At 44.5% G+C, this 21,586-nt stretch overlaps 1 protein-coding gene across 26 annotated transcripts in view; it reads left to right on the top strand.

Moving 5' to 3' along the window:
• The window catches only part of TENM4 (teneurin transmembrane protein 4), a 766,066-nt gene that overhangs the window by 699,608 nt on the left and 44,872 nt on the right, over positions 1-21,586 (top strand). For all 26 annotated transcript variants that reach the window (XM_039490391.1, XM_039490320.1, XM_039490356.1 and 23 more), the window contains 3 exons: positions 4,438-4,670; positions 13,102-13,256; positions 17,126-18,003. In XM_039490391.1, the coding sequence (XP_039346325.1) occupies positions 4,438-4,670; positions 13,102-13,256; positions 17,126-18,003 (1,266 nt within the window). The remainder of the gene's footprint in view (positions 1-4,437; positions 4,671-13,101; positions 13,257-17,125; positions 18,004-21,586) is intronic.

Here is a 21,586-nt window from a genome sequence, read left to right as displayed (position 1 = left end):
AATGGGTTATGAAACCAACACCCAATAAAAGAAAAAGATGAGCCTTAGCCTATATATAGACTTTCAGGTGTAAGAATCCTTTGTCTTCTGTGGAAAATTACAGCAAAAATATGGAGTCTGGAGTCGACATCAGCTTGTGGGACACTTCAGAGAGGCAGAGCATAAAACAAAGTATAGACATTACAGAGCCAATACTTAACAGGATTATTTTGGGGAAGTTCTATGGCCTGTGTTATACAGAATGTCAGACTGGATGGTCACGATAGTCCTGTCTGGTCTTGGAATCTATGAATCTAGGGATATATGACTGTGATCTCTGTCCCCATGTTTTCCTAACCCATCACTTTAACGTATGCTGAATAAGGAAACCAGACCTCCCTGGTTGTGTTTTGGGACCCAGGTCTTCAGCTGGTGTAAACTGGCACAGCTCCAGTGACTTCAGTTCAGGATCTGACCCGCAGTGTCCACATGACATACTGAGATGGCATCATAGTGCTGGGCCACAAAGTTTGCCAGATTTAATCTCCCAAAGGCTGGCTACAATTCTGTACACTCGATTGTGGCTGCTGCAGATTATAGCCCCAGAGGAGTAAACTGCCAAAGCAGACTCCCGTGGTTCCTCCTGAAAATAAGATGATGTGCAGGGAGATATCTGAAAGGAAAATCAACTCATGCTCCTTGCTGTCAGCCCATCTCCAGTGGTGGCAGCATCAGTGTGGTGGATAAATATCAGGAGGCTACAATTGATTTAGGCTTCAGATGATTACAGAGCCCCTTGTCTGTTTTGCTACATTCTATAACTCAGAGATGAGAGAGGATGGAAAGAGGGAAAGAACTGATCTGTGTTGCCCCAGGCAGACTTATTTCAGTTGTTGTTCAGTTCAGTCCAATTTGCTGCTTGGGTTTGCCTATTGATTGGGACATTAAATAAATAGAAAAGACCAGTAACTGGAATTTCATGGTCTCACTGCTCTCATCTTCTCACTGATGGAGGGAAATAGTTTTGAACTTTCATAGTAATAACATGGTTTATTCAGCGCTTTTCTTCTTGAAGGATCTCAGAGTGCTTTTACAGCTGAATACATCCACAAACACACTGGAAAATGATGCACAGCTGGTTCTGGAGTAGAATGATGCATCTAAGTAGGTCGCAGCATGACAGTAGAGGTGGGAAATGTGGGCCGAGGCCATTAGGGCAAAATCCTACTTAACATTGGTACATGATCTCCTGGAGGCGCATGTCACTTTACATAAGGAATAAAGATGTGATTCCTGCCCTGAGAAGCTTGCAACTTAAAGGCCCATCAAAGTCAACGAAAGCCTTTCCAATAACATCAGTGGCCTTTGGATCAGCACCTGGGAGTTCAGTTCTGCATGACGGGCCAACTGATACTACACTGTAGTGTAATTTACATGGGGAGCATTGTCCAGGATAGTGGAGTTATCCTCTGCTTTTTTGAAACATGCCATAGGATCCTGAACTTCCACCTGGACAGCTACCAAAGGTGTGCTACTCTCTGCAACATCTCATCCACTGAATGGCACCTGTCATGATACCTCCATGCCAGCATTGACTGCAGCCCCTAGTCCTGGTGGGTCAAACTCACCTCTCTGCAGGTATCGACCGCAAAGCCTATTCACTCTAAAAACCACTTGATCCCGGTTCTAAGGGCATACTGAAGTGGAGCTTAGGCCCTGTGCTGGCCCTTTGCACAAGGGTGACGGTTACCTGGTGTGAATGTAACCAGAATCATCTGACCTACTGCTGCTAACAGAGACCAGCTTGCCACAGGCAATTTCCCTCCCAAGTGTAATCAGATCAAAGGATAGGCACAGCTTCTGACTTTGTCTAGCAGCATAGCTCACTCCATCAGTTATTGTTGCTCTGCCGGCTGCTTTCTGTTGTTTTGAGAGTGCAAAGGGGTCAAGCCATAAGACTGAGAGATGGACTAAGACTTGAACCAATAGGAATTAACTAGTTGCTTTTTGATCCCTATTGTTGGTCCAGTGCAGTGCAGCTGCAATGACAGCATTTGGTATAAAGCCATTTGCAATAGTAACAACAAAGCTGGCTTTAGAAGGGTGATTAGTTGACTGAGGAGCCTTTCACTGCTGGATCACCGGTTGAAATCCAGACCAGGCTGCAAGTCACCCAAAGCGATTACCATCTGATGAGTGGTTTATTTAAAACAAATCTTTACCTCCTTCCTTTCTGAGGTTCACTTAATTAGTAATTGTAACCGTGCTACTGTGCTAACGCATTTACAGCAGCAGCCAGTCCAATTTGTCCTCAGAATCTGTGAATTAACACTCACTCACTCCAGGAATCTAAAACGAGAACCTAGATTAGTAACTCTAACCTTGGGTTACCAGTAGCTTTTACCAATATTACATAGAAGGGACAGCTGTTAAAGTGACTGATGAAATTTGGGCAAGCGGTGGCATTTTGATTTTTTTTCTGCTAATTGGAGCTGTTCTACTTGGTTGTCTGATCGGTGGTTAAAATGGACTGGCATTGCCTTTGGTGTCGATTTTGCTTTCTTTCTGTGCGGGGGTTAAGATTAGGGACTATTTGGGGCTCTCTCTTTGTGAGAAAGGTACAGCTAAGACAAACCAGGATACAAACCACCAGAGCAAAGCTATGAAGTCCAATAATAATAGTAATATTTTGTGGGGACTGAGAGTCAGGACTCCTGGTTCCCAGGCAAATGACACTGCAAAATGGCAATGTATTCTTATTAATATCCTCCTCTGTCCACCTTTTTTCACATAGTAGAGATTATGACCAGCTCAAAGGCTGATTGACATTCAGCTGAGTCTTGTAAAGGCAGTTAGCTGAAAACACAAGGGCCTGATCAAAATGGATAGTGGATTCCCATAGGGCACCTTTTTTCACCAGGGTGGAAGCCACTTGCTTAATGTGAGTGACATGTAGGTAAATGAAATAATACCCTACCAGCCTGCTGTCATTGGAAAGGAATACAGATGGAGACTGAACTGCCAGGTGGAGCTGTCTTGAAGGTCAGAGCATTTTATTTAGCACAAATCAGTGTCATTTGTGGAGATGAAATCTGTTCAGACTTTAATAGGATAAATCACAAGGGATCTTCCAGGATAAATCCAAAAGGCTTTTTTCCAAAGCAGTAGGTAATTTGAATGAAGAACCAATGCATGGCTTTTAAAATCGAGACTCATGTAGTATTTTGAAAAGAAAGGGAGAGAGCAATGCCTGATAAAGGGATGGGGAATCAGCATTGCCACGCAGACATCCCCAACTGGCTGCTCATAGAATAACTGATCACTAGGATGGTTTAATGCTCATTGAGTGCAAAATCCACCTCCTGTAAATTTGCCACTGAATTTAGTGGGGATCCGATGAATTTAGAGAAAGTGAAGTATGTGGGAGGAGAAATTTTCAAACATGTCCTGACAGTTACCTTGCAACTCCAAGCGGGAAGTAGAGCTGGGTTCATGCCATAGGTATGATTAGTTTAACATTGTTGATTCCCGGGCTCAGAAGAGAGTGTAAATCAATAGCTAGCGATGGCAAACACTTAAGTTGAATAATAGAGAGATATTATACTGTATATAGTTTCCTCCAAAGACCTTGGCTTAAATAAATGTGTAAATCCAAGTCTACTGCTGTTTCCATCTAATTCTATTGTACAGTCTCTATTTAGACTCTGTTGCTTGATCCATTTCTGACTTTGGTCTCAGTAGCATTTATATAAAACAGTATATATCATTTTTCAGTTTGCCCACAGTGTTTTCTCAACCTGCTTTCTAGTTTTTTCTGGAGGCAGTGATGTCTAGTGGTTAGAGCAGACTGGAATCCGGATTCCTGGGCTGTATTCCCTTCTCTGTTGCTGGCCTGCAATGTTACTTTGGGCAAATCATTCAACCTCTTTGAGAGTCATTTTAAGAGTTTGATCGATGCTCCCATTGAATTCAATGGCAAAACTCCCATTTACTTCCATGGACGTAGAATAGGACCCTCAGGACTCTGTTAAGTAAATGAGAATTTTGCCATTGAATTCAATGACCTCAGAATCAAACACTACATGAATAATAATACTTAGCTTTTAGATAGTGCCTTTTTCCCCTAGATCTCAAAGCACTTTACAAAAGAAGTTATTTTTTTTTCATTACGACCATTTAACAGACAGAGAAACTGAGTCATAGAGAGGCGAAGTGACTTACCCAAGATCAAACTGCAGTGACTCCCACTCCAGTTCCCTATGTATTGGACCACACTGCTTCTCTTTAATTGGCTTGTGATGTACCCAGCATTAGTACTATTGGAGTGTATGCAGTAATGAGCTAAATCCACTGGATGCAGAGCTGCAGCACTTCTGCTTCAACATATTGTTTGTGCTTAGGGAAACAAATACTGAAATCTACCAATGAAGATAACACTCCTGTATATTTGTTTTTCAGCCACAGCCCAGCTCACAAGTATTACCTGACATCAGACCCAATCACTGGCTCCATCTACCTCTCTGACACTAACAGCCGACGCATCTATAAGATCAAGTCGACCTCCGTCGTGAAGGATGTTGTCAAGAATTCGGAGGTGGTGGCAGGGACTGGGGATCAGTGCCTTCCCTTTGATGAAACCCGCTGCGGAGATGGGGGCAAAGGCACCGAAGCAACACTCACTAACCCCAGGGGTAAGACGCAGCCTCTTCTTACAAGCATTTTAAAGCGGGCTTTGAGAGAGGTGCCAAGCCAGCAGTTCTGGAATATCACAGAACAGGTATACAAGCTTCCCCAGGGCAACCCGCTTAATGCCTCAGGGTACGTCTACACTACCCGCCGGATTGGCGGGTAGTGATTGATCTATCAGGGATCAATTTACCGCGTCTAATGTACATGCGATAAATCGATCCCTGATTCCTCTGCCGTTGACTCCTGTACTCCACCGCGGCGAGAGGTGGAAGTTGAGTCGACGGGGGAGCAGCGGCAGTTGACCCCGCGCTGTGAGGACACGAGGTAAGTCGACCTAAGATACGTCGACTTCAGCTACGCTAGTCTCATAGCTGAAATTGCGTATCTTAGGTCGATTTCCCCCCGCCCCCTCCAGTGTAGACCAGGCCTTAGTCCTGAGCTGGAGGCATCACCGCTAGGGATGAGTGGATCGTTCAACCCCAGGCCCTTCCAGTCCTTAGCCTTGTAATGAGACTGCTAAGAATGGTGCCAATTTGGAGGGGGGTGATTTTATGGACATGTGTCCAGTGGGAACTGTACTGAGAGGACCAATCCATTTCATATACCACTTAGCCCCCCAAAGCACCACGAGAGAATTACAACTTTTGGTCACTACCCATCTGGACTACATTCAATTCAGTTCAGTTCATTTAGATTTTATTGGCATAAAAGGCTCTGCAAGTGTTGCTGTATATGAAATAAGAGACAAACCCCTCAGGTATCTCTCAGAGGTAAGTTGAAGCTAGGGTTACACACTGTAGTTTGATCCCTTGTGATCCAGGGCTTGTCTACATGAGAAAGTTACACTGGTTTAACTACAAATACGATTTTAACCAATATAGTTAAGCCCCTGCAAAAGACGAGGTGGACACTAATTTTGATACAAAAGTGTCTTATTTCAGTGTAGTTTAAACCTGTTCTGGTCAATTTAACCTAAACTGAAATAAGCCCGCTTAAACCAAAATAAGAGAGTTTACATAGACTTTTACACTGGTTGAGCCAATTTGGTTTAAAATCACACATTTAGTCAAACCAGTGCAACTCTTTATGTAGCCAAGTCCTCAGACTGGCAATCTAAAATTGACGAGCTCTGCATGCAATTACCAACCTCCTGAGCCAGCCACTGTTCCTCGATAAATCCAGTCTTAAGACCAGATTGCAGTGAGGCTGTGATATATGTAGGAGAGAGGGTACTGTTGGCTTTCACATCTTTATTCAAACATTTCAACCAAAAGGCCCAGATACCTTTCCAAGTAGGACATATGCTTCCCATGCATGTGTTATCTCACTGGGATGGTGGCCTTTACACTCATTTGGTTTTGTTCAGCGTTGACAGGCTTGTGTTGCAAAGACGTGTTCTCACTTTAACTATGGATTGCATTCAAATGCAGCGGCTGGGTTGCGGCCGAAGGGAAGTCAGCCCTGCCGCTTTATTTTTTTTAGAGGAAATACCTTCCTTCATACTATATGATGGACGGGTACATGTGTAAAAGTGAGGGAAGATCCTCTGCAGAGACTGACTGATGCTGCTGTTATAGATTAGTTATATGCGCAAGGAGCCCCGTCTGCCGCTCTTGTTGCAGGTCTTGTTGCCTGTTGGTTAGGAACCTGGGGAATTATTTACGAGGTGTTGGCTTTAAAAACAAAAAAGTCACACTTGGGCCGCTACATCTGCACATCTAGCGTCAGTGTGTGGCAGGTTTCTCTCTGTCACAGGGAGAGGTTGTAGGACCCCGTTTTCCATCAGCACTCCCATCTCCAAGCCTGTGCACCCGGCTGGAATCTCTGGAGTGGGGGAACCTCCTGACGAATACCTGGGGCCTTTCATGTGTCGCTTTCACAGTGGAGCAGTGGAGGTGGAGGCAGCAGGGCTGTGTCTCTTCTGGCTAGACGGGTTGGGAAATTATTTTTCTGACATACAGATGACATTATTGTTATAGCATCTGAGAAACGAGAACTGATTTAGCGACTTTTTGTGTCGGCTCCAGTTGTGAATCTTTGTTATGCATGGGCTAGTTACGTTTCCTCCACTTCCCCTTCTGGAAGGTGGGAGAAATCATACTTTCCTTCCTCCTAGGGGTGTTGTGAGGCTTACCTAAATAATATTTGTAGTATGTTGTTGTGAAATAGTGCAAAGTATTACAGGGGCCACTGTGGGGAGCAGAACTCAAGAGTTCTGGACTCCCAGCTTCATGATCCATCCTCTTAGTGATTTGAACTCTTGGGAGGCTGCTCCTCCACCTCAAAAGTGAAATCGTTGTGAATTTATGCATTAAGGCATCTCTGATATTTCTTGGGCTTCAATGTAGAACCTATTTGGCCTTTGGAAATTTTGAAAAATAAAACCGCGTCAAGGGTGGGAACGGCAATCACAAGCAACAAACTGCCAAAACATGTCACGAGCATTTTCATATACATTTTGTCCCCACTTTCATCCAGCTCTAATTCCACCCATGAATTTATAGAGTCACCTGAGTAAATAGCTCTGACTAATGTGACTTGCTCCTCATTCATCTCAATAAATTATTAACACTGAAAACGAATGTTGACAAAATAATGTCAACGTCATTTACTAGCTCGCTACCAATCATTCTAGCGTACCAGTGAACCCTCTTTCATTTTGAACTATTATGAAATCCAGCGGGAGCAAGCAAGTAACTTCTTAGACCTGTAACCAGCAGTCCTCAGACTTGCCCCTACCTTCTCTATTTCTCTGAAGAGCAGAGTGTCAATGCGTGTGGATGGGCAGAGAGGAGTATACAACTCTTCTGTGTGCCAAGCTGGCTGAACGTATCCAGGAGTTCGGGCAGCTGCTGGCCAGGGAAGCTTTCTGCAGCTAGCTTTGCAAGGCTCTACTCTTTCTAAGTCTGAAGCCACTTCTTGACCCAAAATATTAATCTAGGCATGGGAGCAGGAACTTTGGTTTGCAGCAGAGAAGCAAGATCCTCTTTCCAGCGTGTATGCAGCTACCAGGGAAGCAGAGGTCTTTGCTTGCATGGACAGCTTCAGCAGGGGGATCTCTCCCACTTGCCAGAAAATACTCAAGAAGATGAATGTGAGAGTCTTGCAGAGCTAGCTATAGCCAATGGAGAATCAGGCCCAAGGTATCAAAACCCTCACTTGGACTCTCCATGGCCCATTCCCTCCTTGGCTCCTCTGCTGAAACAGGGCATATTAGCAATACAGCAGATCAATAGATAAAACACGGGTGGCAGTTGCAGGATCGGTGGTATTTGTTAATCACTGGTCTGGCCCTTCCAATTCATTTGACACAGAGTGTGGCAGAGCTTTCAGATGCTAATGAATTTCAGTATACTCTGTACATTAAAGTGTTATCACTTTCTAATTATCATCTGCTAATACTGATCTTATTCTACAAGCAAGCTTTAAAAAAAAATTAGAACTCCAGCTTGTCAGAGTGTTTTGTTTCCATCTAAGCACTTGCCAGTGGGTCTTGTCACGAAAATGTTGTGGCAGTGAAATTGCCAAGAAGCCTGCAATTAACAGAGATCCAAGTGACAAGACTGACACAATATGAAGATCGTTTCAGAAGGGGGAAAAAAGAGTCCATCCATTCAGCGCCACAAAAGAGATGCAAAATGAAGTAATTAATTTGAGGACAGATCATTTCTGTCGGTGTGTAGTCCTGAATGCATGAGCAAAACCTCAATTGTTCACTAAGTGCTCATCAATTCTAGCAGAATAAAAAAATAACAGGAAAGACGAGCACTTATCCAGCCAGACAAGGAAGCTCCATGTATAGGTTTCTTCTGAACCTAACTAACTTGTATTCGGGATTAGAGGAGATCCCATTCCTTTACATCTTCTCTGCCATCGGACGAGGATCTCCATTCAGCATCATACGTACTGAGCTGTGCACCATGAGCTGCCGCATTCATTTCATATGATCTTATTGGGATTTTTTGTTAATAGGTTCCCAGGTGTAGGGTAACTACTTTTAGCTGTTCCTACTCTCTGGTGTCAGTTTGCCCTGCAACTTCGTGCTGTCCTGTCACCAGGCCACGAGGCCCTGACGTTACAAAATAAATGCCCCCATGACACAGCGTTCCACCAGCATAAACTCATTATTATGACACTTCAATGGCACCGCAAGCCCTGCTTGCGAAAGGATGTTGGACCACCCCAGAGAAGCTGGGGCGATTTCACATTTGGCAGCCTAGATCTTAAAATTCTGAGGTGCCGCACTGCAGTCCTTACTCAGGTAACATCAGTGGGAATCTCATCTGATTAAGGTAGCTGCACAACTGGGCTTTTGATTTTCAGGCCAACCATCTTTAACTCTAATTGTGTTGCTGTAGGTAACCAAGAGAAGGCTTGTGCCAATGCAACTTACACTTCAGAGACCTTCAGTTCAGCATGTGAACTAGTGAACTTCAGTTCAGACAGTGAACTAGCCTCAGCTGTAAGTAGCCTGCCCAGAAGATGGAACTGCCTGTAATTAACTCCCCAAAAGAGTCCCCTTCCAGAGAGGAAAAATGAAAATTCCTTTAAGAGTTGAAGTGGTAAATTAAGCCCAAGAATAGCCCTGACCACTATAGTCTGCTACACAGTAATCATCAGCTACTTCTCTCCCTCCAAACTGAAAACTACCCATTTCAAAGGCATCTGTCTAAGGGAGGGTGGCGCTCCTCATTGTGAGAACATCCGAAAGTTTAATTCCAAGAAGAGCAAGTAAAGTGATCTGGTATGGAATATACACCGTGCAAAGAAGCAGCAAAGAATCCTGTGGCACCTTATAGACTAACAGACGTTTTGCAGCATGAGCTTTCGTGGGTGAATACCCACTTCTTCGGATGCAAGTAGTGGAAATTTCCAGGGGCAGGTTTATATAGGCAAGCAAGAAGCAAGCTAGAGATAACGAGGTTAGTTCAATCAGGGAGGATGAGGCCCTGTTCTAGCAGTTGAGTGAAAACCAAAGGGGGAGAAACTGGTTCTGTAGTTGGCAAGCCATTCACAGTTGGCAAGCCATTCACACCCACGAAAGCTCATGCTGCAAAACGTCTGTTAGTCTATAAGGTGCCACAGGATTCTTTGCTGCTTCTACAGAACCAGACTAACACAGCTACCCCTCTGATACTTGACACCGTGCAAAGAGAGGCTGATGGCACTTATTTAGTGCCTGTATCCCATCTTCTGGGTTTGATTTATGGTGAGTTCATGGGGCAATGAGGGGAAGTTGAGAGGGTTCTAAACAACCTTCCTTTCTCCCCTGCTGCCTCCAGCCTAAAGAGCAGCCTCACAGTCCAGCTGGACAATCCACTAGGGACCATTCTGTTGGCCCACGATAAACAGAGGCACTGCACTGCCCTCATACACAGCCTGCATGGAGAGCAGCATTAGGATTTCCCTACATCAGGAATCCCCATCTACTCCTTTAGGGCAGCTTTAAGCCAGCAGGGAAAGGGAGACTCAGGCTAAACCAAGGATCAGGCCATTTTCTTCCTTTGTCTATACCACTGAATTCTCTTTCTCTGTTACTATTTAACTAGACAAGTATAATGTTTAACTCACTAAAGCATTTGGGGTTACAATTTTTAGGAAAGATACTATGCAAAATAAAGTTGTATTGTGTTGGTGGTTAGCACCGAGCCCTGGAAGCAAATATACACATGGCCTGATTTTGCTGTAGCTGGCTAATCATACCAGACTGCATTGCCCAGACATCAGACCCAAGTGTCAACCGCTGTGAAGAGCTGTCAGCATACTTTGCTGATACGCTCAACTGAAAGCATATGGAACTAACTAGGAAAGAAAATTCCAGCCCTGACCAAATTGTATTATCCACCCCCAACCCCTGATTGAGCTTGGCCCTATCACATATGCTGAAGCTCGCTCTGAAAAATATTAAAGCCCCAAGCCTTGAAATGGGTCCTGGCCCTTGACTGATAAAAAAAAAACAGTGAAGAACTAAGCCCACTACTAATGGAAATAGTTGATGCCCTTCTTCAGAGATGCACACCTACTAAACCCTTTGAAAAGTACAGTACCATCCCAAGTCCAACTACCCATTCCTGGGCAATATAACTGAGAAAATAGTAATCACCAAGCTCTAATGGCATGTGACCTCCTGGTTGGCTCACAAGCAGGGTTCAGACCATGGCACAGCACAGAAACTGTTCTAGTGGCATTAAAAGACAACCTCCTTAAGTCCATGGGAAAGGCAAGATCTCTGTGCTCATATTACTTGACCTCTCTGCAGCCTTTGACACAATGCGGCACAAGCTACTGCCAGCCCATTTACGTTATATAGCAAGAGTAGATGGCCCAGCACTACAATGGTTTCAATCATTCTTCTGCCACAGAACTCAGAGGGTGGTGTTAGGTATCTGCTCCTCCTCTCCAAATGTCCTCACATGCAGATTCCCACAAGTATCCGTAATGTACATGTCCCAAACTGGTGGGTGAGCTAGTGAGATGTCAAGGACTTAGCTGCCAACAGTATGCCAGTATTATTCCACTAGATATCTCATTCTAAACCAATGCAACCACTGCCACTGCTAAAACATCAGAATGCAGCCAAGAAATCCAACTCCTGGATAAAGAATGGCTGGCTCAAGCTGAACCAAAGCAAGACCAAAGTGATGCTAGTCGGAAAGAGGACACACGTCAAAGAACTGGCCAAGATGTTGTCTCCACCTTTCATTAAAGGTGTACAGCCCCCTTCATCAAAGTATTGCAAAGCCTCAGCGTCCTGTTTTACTCCTCACTAAGCTTGTATGACCAGGTAGCATCAGGATCTAAAAATGCCCTTTTTCACCTCCTGCTCGCTATGAATCTTTGTCCCGTATGCACAGATGAGGACCTGGACACAGTGATCCATGCATTCATGTCATCCAGACTGGATTACTGTAATTCACTGTATCTGAAGTTGAATGTGAAGATGATGCCCAGACTTCAGCTGGTACAGGATGCAGCTGAACGCCTTCTCCATGGTTTAGGTCACCATGAGCTCATCAGGCGCATGCACAAATGTTAGGCCCAGTCAGCTTCTGATGTCAGTTTAAGGCTTTGGTCCTAATCTTCAAAGCAATTAATGGCTCAAGCCGCAGCTACATCAAAGACGGAATTTCAAAGTATAGTTGCACTCCTCTGGGGCAGTGCACATCACAAAGCCTGGGACAAAGCATTCTCAGCCAGGGGATCTGGTTATGAACCATACTCCCAGAGATCAGGGGAGCCGAGAGTCTGACTGTCTTTAGGAAATGCTGCAAAACCTTCCTCTTCAAAAAAGGCCTTTTGAGCAGTAGAATGACATTCCCATCATTGTTACCCTCTCCTATCCAAAGAAACCTGAACCCAAAATGTGAAATTATTAGAATCTAAAAGATGGAAAAACCCGTCCCTAAGCAGATTTTTAACCTGAAAAGGGAGACCTGCCAGAGACTCCATGAAATCCACCATGGACTTTCAATATTGGCATTCATTTTATATTGAAGGGGCTCAGGTATTACAGTGATGGGCAGCTGTATAAAACACTAAGATTGAGAATTCCATTAACTTCTACTCTTGATTTATAGCAATATGAAAGAGAGGTGAATGTGATCCTTGATTTCTGTTCCGGGCTTTGCCAGTGACTCACTGTTCCACCTTGTGAGAGTCACTTTATCTCTCATTTTTCCCACCTGCAAAATGAAGATGATCATGCCTAGCTCATAAGGGTGCTGTGAGATCTAATTTGCAAGTATAAAGCCTTATGAGAGCCTCTTATGACAGGGGCTTTAGAAATGCAGAGTAGAGAGAGCCTGGGAAAAAGAGAATTAAGGGAGGTTGTGTAAACAGGGCAAGTGCTTGAGAAGTGATGCTAGCAGGGGCCTGAGGGTAGTGAAACGGGGAGCCAGTGATCTGAAGCTAAAGATGGAAAAGTTCAAATCAGACATTAGAATGTGTCTTAAGGGGAATGAGACAATGAAATAAGTGGTCTACATGTGTTCACAAACAGGTTAGTTAAAATGCTGTGGGATTAATATATGGAAACACTCTTTTTCTTTCAGCAATTCATTGAAAATCCCGTACTACGTTCAAAGAGTGGACAGTGATTCCTAAACAAAATTGTAGGGCCTAGTTCTCTGCTGCAGTTAGTTGCTACTGACTTTAGTGGAGTAGTGCCAGGTTTCATTGGCCCACTGGTTGGCCAAATCAAGGAGAATTAACTTTTATTCCATTAAATAAATTTCTCCGAACATCCTTATTCACTTAGGCCTTGAACTCCTTTCACTCCAGTGGGAGTTGGCACAAGCCCTTAGACATCCTCATTTATCAAGAGGCATATGTTGATTGTCGAGCAATGCTAGAAACATTTGTTGCCTCAGCAAGGTATTTTGTTATCCTCTGGTGACCTTTCATTTGTCATTTCCCTGCTCTTCTCCTTCCTAGGCATCACTGTGGACAAGTTTGGGTTGATTTACTTTGTAGACGGCACCATGATCAGACGTATTGACCAGAATGGGATTATCTCAACCATGCTGGGCTCCAATGACTTGACATCTGCCAGGCCTCTCAGCTGTGACTCTGCCATGGACATTTCTCAGGTACCAAAACTTGTATCAAATCAAAAAACCGGGCCAGTTTTACTCTTGCTTTCCTATAACGACTAGGTGCGGGCTTGCTTTTTTGTCTCTAGATAATTTGGCACAGCACAGTTTTAGGACTGAATCAAATTAACATCTGGGAAATAGTGGTAGGATGCTGTGGTGCCAAAATTAACATCAGCTGGAAAACAAGTATCTTGAATTGCATCAAATTGCAAATTGGTTGCAGCTACCGTCATCCCGGGCTTTTAAATCCTGCTGGTTAAAGGCAAAAAACCCCAAAAGTTCTGTGTTTGATTATTTCTTTATTTGTGGCTGGGACAGTAGGCAAACCTGTTACTGGCCAGGACTCAATTTTCTGGGGTGCTGCCCATCCCATCAAATAATGCCAGTTTGGAGGTACAGTCATTTAAAACCTTTTTTGCCATTTATTATTGGATGGCCGGAGGAATGTCACCCCGTTCTGCAAAAATACAAATCCTAGCTGGTTGGCTAAGTACTGTTATTCAGCCACAATGGATATCAATGGGGTTTCCCTTTTGTAACTACCTACATAATTTTCATGCTCCCGTATGGAATCTATTCTTCATGTTTTCCCCCCCTAATTTGAAAAGATTACTCTTGCTTCTTTGTAGCAGGTTCCCACTGGCCGCAATTCATGAAAAGGCTAAAATTACACGTTTAAAAGCTCTCATGCCTCATATAGAGGTAAATTTTGATGGTTAAAGGCCATCTTGCAGCCTAATGGCCCCCATCTCACAAACATATTCCTTTCTTTAACAGGATCTTAGTGCCAACCAGAGGACGTTTATTGTGGGCCAGGCTTTTTAAAAATATATTTTTCAGCTCGCTTATAGCTTTTTTATAATAATGTCCTCTTTAAACAGTTCTGAGATGGGTTCAAAATATGCCATCTGCATCCCCTGTCTCCCCATTCTTTAAAGTGAAAGGAGCTGTTCTCAGATAGTCCTGAGACAGACAGACACAACAGAAAAGTTTTAAAAAAACTCAGCTTGGGGAACTATCTTTTCATCCTTTATAGTGACTACAAAAGTCTCAGCAGTCAGGCCCCTGAGGCACTGCGAGACCAGAGGGCATGAAATATTTAGCTGCCAACGTTGACAAGAAATGGGTTTTAAGGAACTGAAAATTCCCTTGTCAGTTCAGAGAAAACTCTGCTCTTGATGCTAACTCAAGGCTGCAGTGGAGCAATGCTCTAAAGACTATGGGAATGTATGGAGACATGCATTATTGAAGGGAAAACCATGGGCTATAATGTTGGACCACAGGAAGGGTTGAGGTAGGCCAGGAGCCAAGATAATATGGGGATTTTTGAGAACGGCGCAGAGGGAAACTAGACAGCGCTCAGCTCCCTGTGTCTAGCGCTGAGACTCATGCCTCACAAACTAGGGTGTTAGAAGTCACAAGATCAACCTGTGTTGCAACTGGCACCCTTTAATAAATAAGTGAGGGAAGAGTTTGAACATGATTGAAGGATCAAAACCAGACCATGTGTTCGATGCTCTCTAGCAGTGACACTCGGCCAGTGGCTCGAGAGCCATGTGGGGCTCTTGGGGTGTCTGTGGATCTGAGAGGAGCTCCTCTAACTCTACTTGGTCTCATACAAAGGCAGCAGTGAGAATGAGTTCTCTGGGCCTCAGGTTACTGGGGACCCCTTCACATCCTTCCAAAGAGCTAGAGAAGGTGGGGACAAGGAGAAACAGCAGCCAGGGATAAGGTGGCAGAAAGAGGAGATGTATCAGAGAGGCAGAATGGCACCCTAACATTGCACTGCAATGTCCGTGCCGTGATATGTGTCTGTAAAGTCACAAGAGTGCAACATTACCCCAGTGTACGGGGGAAGGAAGCAGCATAACAGGAGCAGGGAGGGGATGAGCATCTCTGCTCTGCAAATTCTAAATTGGCATATGGCCCCTTAGGGACTACAATCAGCTGTCATATGTTGTAGCAACCTAACGGGTTACTCAGACTTACACCAGGGCCAGGGCTGGTGCTGCTGCAGCTTGAGGAATCAGGGAACTGGACCCTAGAAACTTTCACTATGACTAGGACTATAACGATAAGAGATCTTTTGAGAACGATTTGCCAAAAAAAACTGTTTAATGCCTGGCCTGGAGAGATTCTACCAAAGTGATATATGCCATCATGTGCCAGCAATGCCCCTCTGCCATGTACATTGGCCAAACTGGACAGTCTGTATGCAAAAGAATAAATGGACAGAAATCAGACATCATAACATTCAAAAACCAGCTGGAGAACACTTCAGTCTCCCTGGACTCTCTTTTACAGACCTAAAAGTGGCAATACTACACCAAAAAAACTTCAAAAACAGACTCCAACGAGAAACTGCTGGATTGGAATTAATTTACAAACTAGACACCATTTAAATTAGGCTTGAATAAAGACTGGGAGTGGATGGGTCATTACACAAAGTAGAACTATTCCCCCTACTGTTACTCACACCTTCTTGTCAATTGTTGGAAATGGGCCATCCTGATTATCACTACAAAAGTTGTTTTTTCTCCTGCTGACAATAAGCCACCTTAACTGATTACACTCATTATAGTGGGTATGGCAACACCCATTTTTTCATGTTCGCTGTGTGTATGTATGTATGTATCTATCTATCTATCTATATATATATATATCCCTACTGTATTTTCCACTGCATGCATCTGAGGAAGTGGGTTTTAGCTCACGAAAGCTTATGCTTAAATAAATTTGTTAGTCTCTAAGGTACCACAAGTGCTCCTTGTTCTTTTTAAGGTGACCAAAACATCCTCCAGACAGACCTGCTCTCCATCCCTCCCACTGCAAAATCACACGTGCTGTGTGAGACCCTCTTAAAATTATTTGGCTCCCTTCAGCTCAATGTCAAACCACTTCTTTGTATGTGAAACAAAATAAAATTATCTCAAAGTGTATTTCTGTGGCTCTTATTAACACTGAAATGTCTTGGAATATAAAAGGATGCCAAATTATATTGAAATTTTCATGTTAGAGCTACGTTACCCATGTAGAGGTAAATTCTCTTAGGTTTGGCATTATTCTTAGCAAATCAAACAGTATCCTCAATTGCGAGGCAATATGTTCCATGGTTAGAACAGGAAATTGGGATTCCAGGCTCTCACCTCTACTCCTGACTCACTGTGGCTTTAACCGCTCTCTGCCTCCGTTTACCCATATGCAAAATGAGTTATAAGAATACTTCTTTTTACAGGGTTGTAGTGTTTAGTAAATCACTTTGGGACAAAGGTGGGGCATACAAGGGTAAAGGATTATTATTACTTAAACTTGGTCTTCCATAATGCTTAACACCATGAAAAATCACTGTGAAGCAAGCCTTCATGCAGTGAAATAAACTGAATTGATTGAGAATTCCTATTTGTCCATGGTTGCAGGACCAATGCCTGGATCCCAAGGCCTGTACTAAGTTTTCAAAAAGATGTTCATAGCTTGCATGCACAAAATATGCAGTTACAACACAGCACATTTAGTAGCACAAACAGCTACCCATGTTGTCTACAAGCCTGTGTAGCTTGTGCATGCAATTTAGGCACCTCTTCTGAAACACTTAGATTGTAATCTGTTTAGAGCAGGGGCCATCTTTCTGTTATACGATTGTACACCACCTCGCACAATGGGGCTTGGGGACCTTGATGTACTCCCACAATACAGATAAATATTTATTTAGTCCTTTCTCTTAATCACATGCCAAACACACTACGCACCTAGATATTGGATGGATGAGTGGAAGCTTTTAGAGATTTGATTGATAAGGCTGATTTTGGGAAGCAAATAGAAAAAATAGACATTTTAACAGTTTCTTTGTGTTGTTCCATTGTTAGGTTCGTCTAGAATGGCCCACAGATCTGGCAGTCAACCCGATGGATAATTCCCTATATGTCCTCGACAATAATGTTGTGTTGCAGATCTCTGAAAATCACCAAGTGCGCATTGTGGCCGGGAGGCCTATGCACTGCCAGGTCCCAGGCATTGATCACTTCCTCCTCAGCAAAGTGGCAATACATGCGACTTTGGAATCTGCCACGGCTTTGGCCGTCTCCCATAACGGGGTCCTGTATATTGCTGAGACCGACGAGAAGAAGATCAACCGCATCAGGCAGGTCACCACCAATGGGGAAATCTCACTTGTTGCTGGTGCACCAAGCAGCTGTGACTGCAAAAATGATGCCAACTGTGACTGCTTCTCTGGGGATGATGGCTATGCAAAGGATGCCAAGCTAAATGCCCCTTCCTCCCTAGCAGTGTGCGCAGATGGGGAGTTGTATGTTGCTGACCTTGGAAACATCCGAATCCGCTTTATTCGGAAAAACAAGCCATACCTCAACACACAGAACTTATATGAGTTGTCCTCTCCTATAGACCAGGAACTCTACTTGTTTGACACCAGCGGTAAACACCTTTATACCCAGAGCCTACCCACCGGAGATTACCTTTACAATTTCACCTACACTGGAGATGGAGACATAACCTTGATCACTGATAACAATGGTAACTTAGTCAATGTCCGGAGAGATTCTACTGGGATGCCACTCTGGCTGGTGGTGCCAGATGGCCAGGTCTACTGGGTGACAATTGGCACCAACAGCGCTCTCAAGAGCGTGACAGCACAAGGGCATGAAGTGGGTATGATGACGTACCATGGCAACTCTGGTCTTCTTGCCACCAAGACCAATGAAAACGGATGGACAACATTTTATGAGTAAGTGCTGCTAGGATAATATGCCATTGGCACCATTTTGTATTCCATGTAATGTTAATGGAATAAAATTCACTGGATGGAATTCACCCCAGTGTAGAATGGCCAAAGTGCAAAGCATCAGGTCCCACGTAAGCCCTTAGAATAGGATTTAAGTGGTATATAGTGTGGACTGAATTTTCTGCACTGAGTGAATTTTACCTATAGATTTAGGCTGAGATATTCAAAGCTACTTAAGGGATGTGGATGCCCAATTCCCATTAATTTTAGTTGGAACTGGAAAGTTAAGCTGGATATCGGAAAATCTTACTGAGCTTTGAAAATCTCAGTCTGGGGTTTGGAAAAGATCCAAAGGAGCTTCCAGGCTCGTAGATGACCAGGACCAGCTGACCCCACCAAGTACAAGGGAAAACCCGCACACCCCAGCGGGACTGAAACTAACACCCTCCATAGCCCAGAACAGGAGCCCTATAGAAACTCAGCCAAGAGGGGCTGACTGACTGCCCCTGCCAGCCTGAGCTGTCTCTGTACAACGTTCTGTCTGACCAAAGGGGGCACAGATGCATTAACACACCAGCTCCCACTAGGGCTCCTAGGTGTGATGTTGGATGATGATGATGATGATAAGAGTTCTTAAGTCTCTATTGAGGGGTCTGTAGGGAATCATGGCCCACCCATTCCACTGGGTTTCAGCTCAGGGTCCTTAAGCCGGACAGGCAGAATCAATTCTCAGCAACTCCTCCTGCTGTGTCCTGAGCTCCTTCCTACCTCCCTGGGCTCTATAGGCTTCTCCAGCCTGTAGATCTGGTCCTCCCTTCTCTGTGGGGTTGTCTCTGGGCATCTTCTCACCAGCTTGCTGGCAGGACATTACATCTCCAGCCTGCTTGCTCCTCTGCAAGGCCCCACTCCCCTCTGTTTCTCAGCTCTTTTTTTCTCCTAGCGGCTGTGAGGCTGCCAGTCAGCGCTGGCTGGTATGTGCTGCATTAACTGCTTGGTTGTCAGGCCAGCATGGGTCTGTAACACCCAGTGATGGACCAGGACCCCATGTGCTAGGTGCTGTACAAACACAGAACAAAAAGAAACTCCGTGTCCCAAAGAGCTGACAATCTAAGTATAAGACAAGAGACAACAAATGGGGACAGACAGAAAGGGAGCACAGTGAGACAGTATTGGTCAGGATGATAGGTGGTGTCTCAGCTCACCAGCAGTCTGACTGTTAAGTTATTTGTAGGCTTCATGGCAAAGGAGAGTTTTAAGGAGGGATCTGAAGGGTGATAATGAGTTACTTTGCAGATGGGTATGGGAGCTTGTCCCCAGGTGTTGAGGGGCAGCATGGGAGAAAGCATTAATATGCTCATTTGAATATTTTCCAAGTGGGCAAAGGAATCTGACAGTCACTTGTTCACTCCCCTGCCAGAGCTCCTACTATATGTGCTCCAGTGCTTTGTCCAATCGAATTTTAAATGGCTCAGGGTGTAGGACTGACACCACTCCCCTAGGAAGACAGTTCCACAGTCATTAGATTATAATGTCGCTGTTATTATTATCAGTGTGCTTTGTTACGTGCCAGCCGTGTGCTCAGTGTCTATGGGACTCACAGACAGAGAGAAGTCAGGATGGTCCCGTGAAGGTGCTCAGGGACCATAATAATGGGCGCAGTATAGAAACCTGAATAGAATTGAATGTATATGCAGGATAAGGCTGAAACAGAGATTTAGAGAGAGAAAGAACAAAGAATAAACATGGGCCAGATCGGCGTGTGCTTCACTGCAGCTTTTAAACTTCGTTGCCCCTAATTTACCCCGGTTGTATCTCTGTTGTCCCTAGCTGAGTTAGACCCAGGATCATTTTGGCCCTTTTCATATTAATATGCTCCACACTCAGGTTACACGGGTGGGGTTTTGGGGTTTTTTTTGCTTAATATTTAGTAACAATGCAGGAGTGAAATTAGGAAGGCCAAATCACACTTGGAGTTGCAGCTAGCCGGAGATGTTAGGAGTAACAAGAAGGGTTTCTTCAGGTATGTTAGCAACAAGAAGAAAGTCAAGGAAAGTGTGGGCCCCTTGCTGAATGAGGGAGGGAACCTAGTGACAGAGGATGTGGAGAAAGCTAGTGTACTCAATGCTTTTTTTGCCTCTGTCTTCACAGACAAGGTCAGCTCCCAGACAGCTGCACTCTGCAGCACAGTATGGGGAGGAGGTGACCAGCTCTCTGTGGAGAAAGAAGTAGTTCGGGACTATTTAGAAAAGCTGGACGAGCACAAGTCCATGGGGCCGGATGCGCTGCATCCAAGGGTGCTAAAGGAGTTGGCCGATGAGATTGCAGAGCCATTGGCCATTATCTTTGAAAAATCATGGCGATCGGGGGAGGTCCCGGATGACTGGAAAAAGGCTAATGTAGTGCCCATCTTTAAAAAAGGGAAGAAGGAAGATCCATGGAACTACAGGCCAGTCAGTCTCACCTCAGTTCCTGGAAAAATCATGGAACAGGTCCTCAAGGAATCAATTCTGAACCACTTAAAGGTGGGGAAAGTGATCAGGAACAGTCAGCATGAATTCACCAAGGGCAAGTCATGCCTGACTAATCTAATTGCCTTCTATGATGAGATAACTGGCTCTGTGGATGAGGGGAAAGCAGTGGATGTGCTATTTCTGGACTTTAGCAAAGCTTTTGATACAGTTTCCCACAGTATTCTTGCCAGCAAGTTAAATAAGTATGGGCTGGATGAATGGACGGTAAAGTGGATAGAAAACTGGCTAGACGGTCGGGCTCAACGGGTAGTGATCAATGGTTCCATGTCTAGTTGGCAGCCGGTATCAAGTGGAGTGCCCCAAGGGTCGGTGCTGGGGCCGGTTTTATTCAGTATCTTCATTAACGATCTGGAGGACGATGTGGACTACACCCTTAGCAAGTTTGCAGATGACACTAAACTGGGAGGAGTGGTTGATACGCTGGAGGGTCGGGATAGGATACAGAGGGACCTAGACAAATTAGAGAATTGGGCCAAAAGAAATATGATGAGGTTCAACAAGGACAAGTGCAGAGTCCTGCACTTAGGATGGAAGAATCCCATGCACTGCTACAGACTAGGGACCAAATGGCTGGGCAGCAGTTCTGCAGAAAAGGACCTAGGGGTTACAGTGGACGAAAAGCTGAATATGAGTCAACAGTGTGCCCTTGTTGCCAAGAAGGCTAATGGCATTTTGGGTTGTATAAGTAGGGGCATTTCCAGCAGATCGAGGGATGTGATCATTCCCCTCTACTCAGCATTGGTGAGGCCTCATTTGGAGTACTGTGTCCAGTTTTGGGCTCCACACTACAAGAAGGATGTGGATAAATTGGAGAAAGTCCAGCGGAGGGCAACAAAAATGATTAGGGGGCTGGAGCACATGACTTATGAGGAGAGGCTGAGGGAACTGGGATTGTTTAGTCTGCAGAAGAGAAGAATGAGGGGGGATTTGATAGCTGCTTTCAACTACCTGAAAGAGGGTTCCAAAGAGGATGGATCTAGACTGTTCTCAGTGGTAGAAGATGTCAGAACAAGGAGTAATGGTCTCAAGTTGCTGAGGGGGAGGTTTAGATTGGA

Source organism: Mauremys reevesii, linkage group 1 (assembly GCF_016161935.1).
Source record: "Mauremys reevesii isolate NIE-2019 linkage group 1, ASM1616193v1, whole genome shotgun sequence".
Lineage (NCBI taxonomy): Eukaryota > Metazoa > Chordata > Testudines > Geoemydidae > Mauremys > Mauremys reevesii.
The sequence above is the reverse complement of the archived record's forward strand: the minus strand, read 5'-3'. Positions and strand labels throughout refer to the sequence as shown.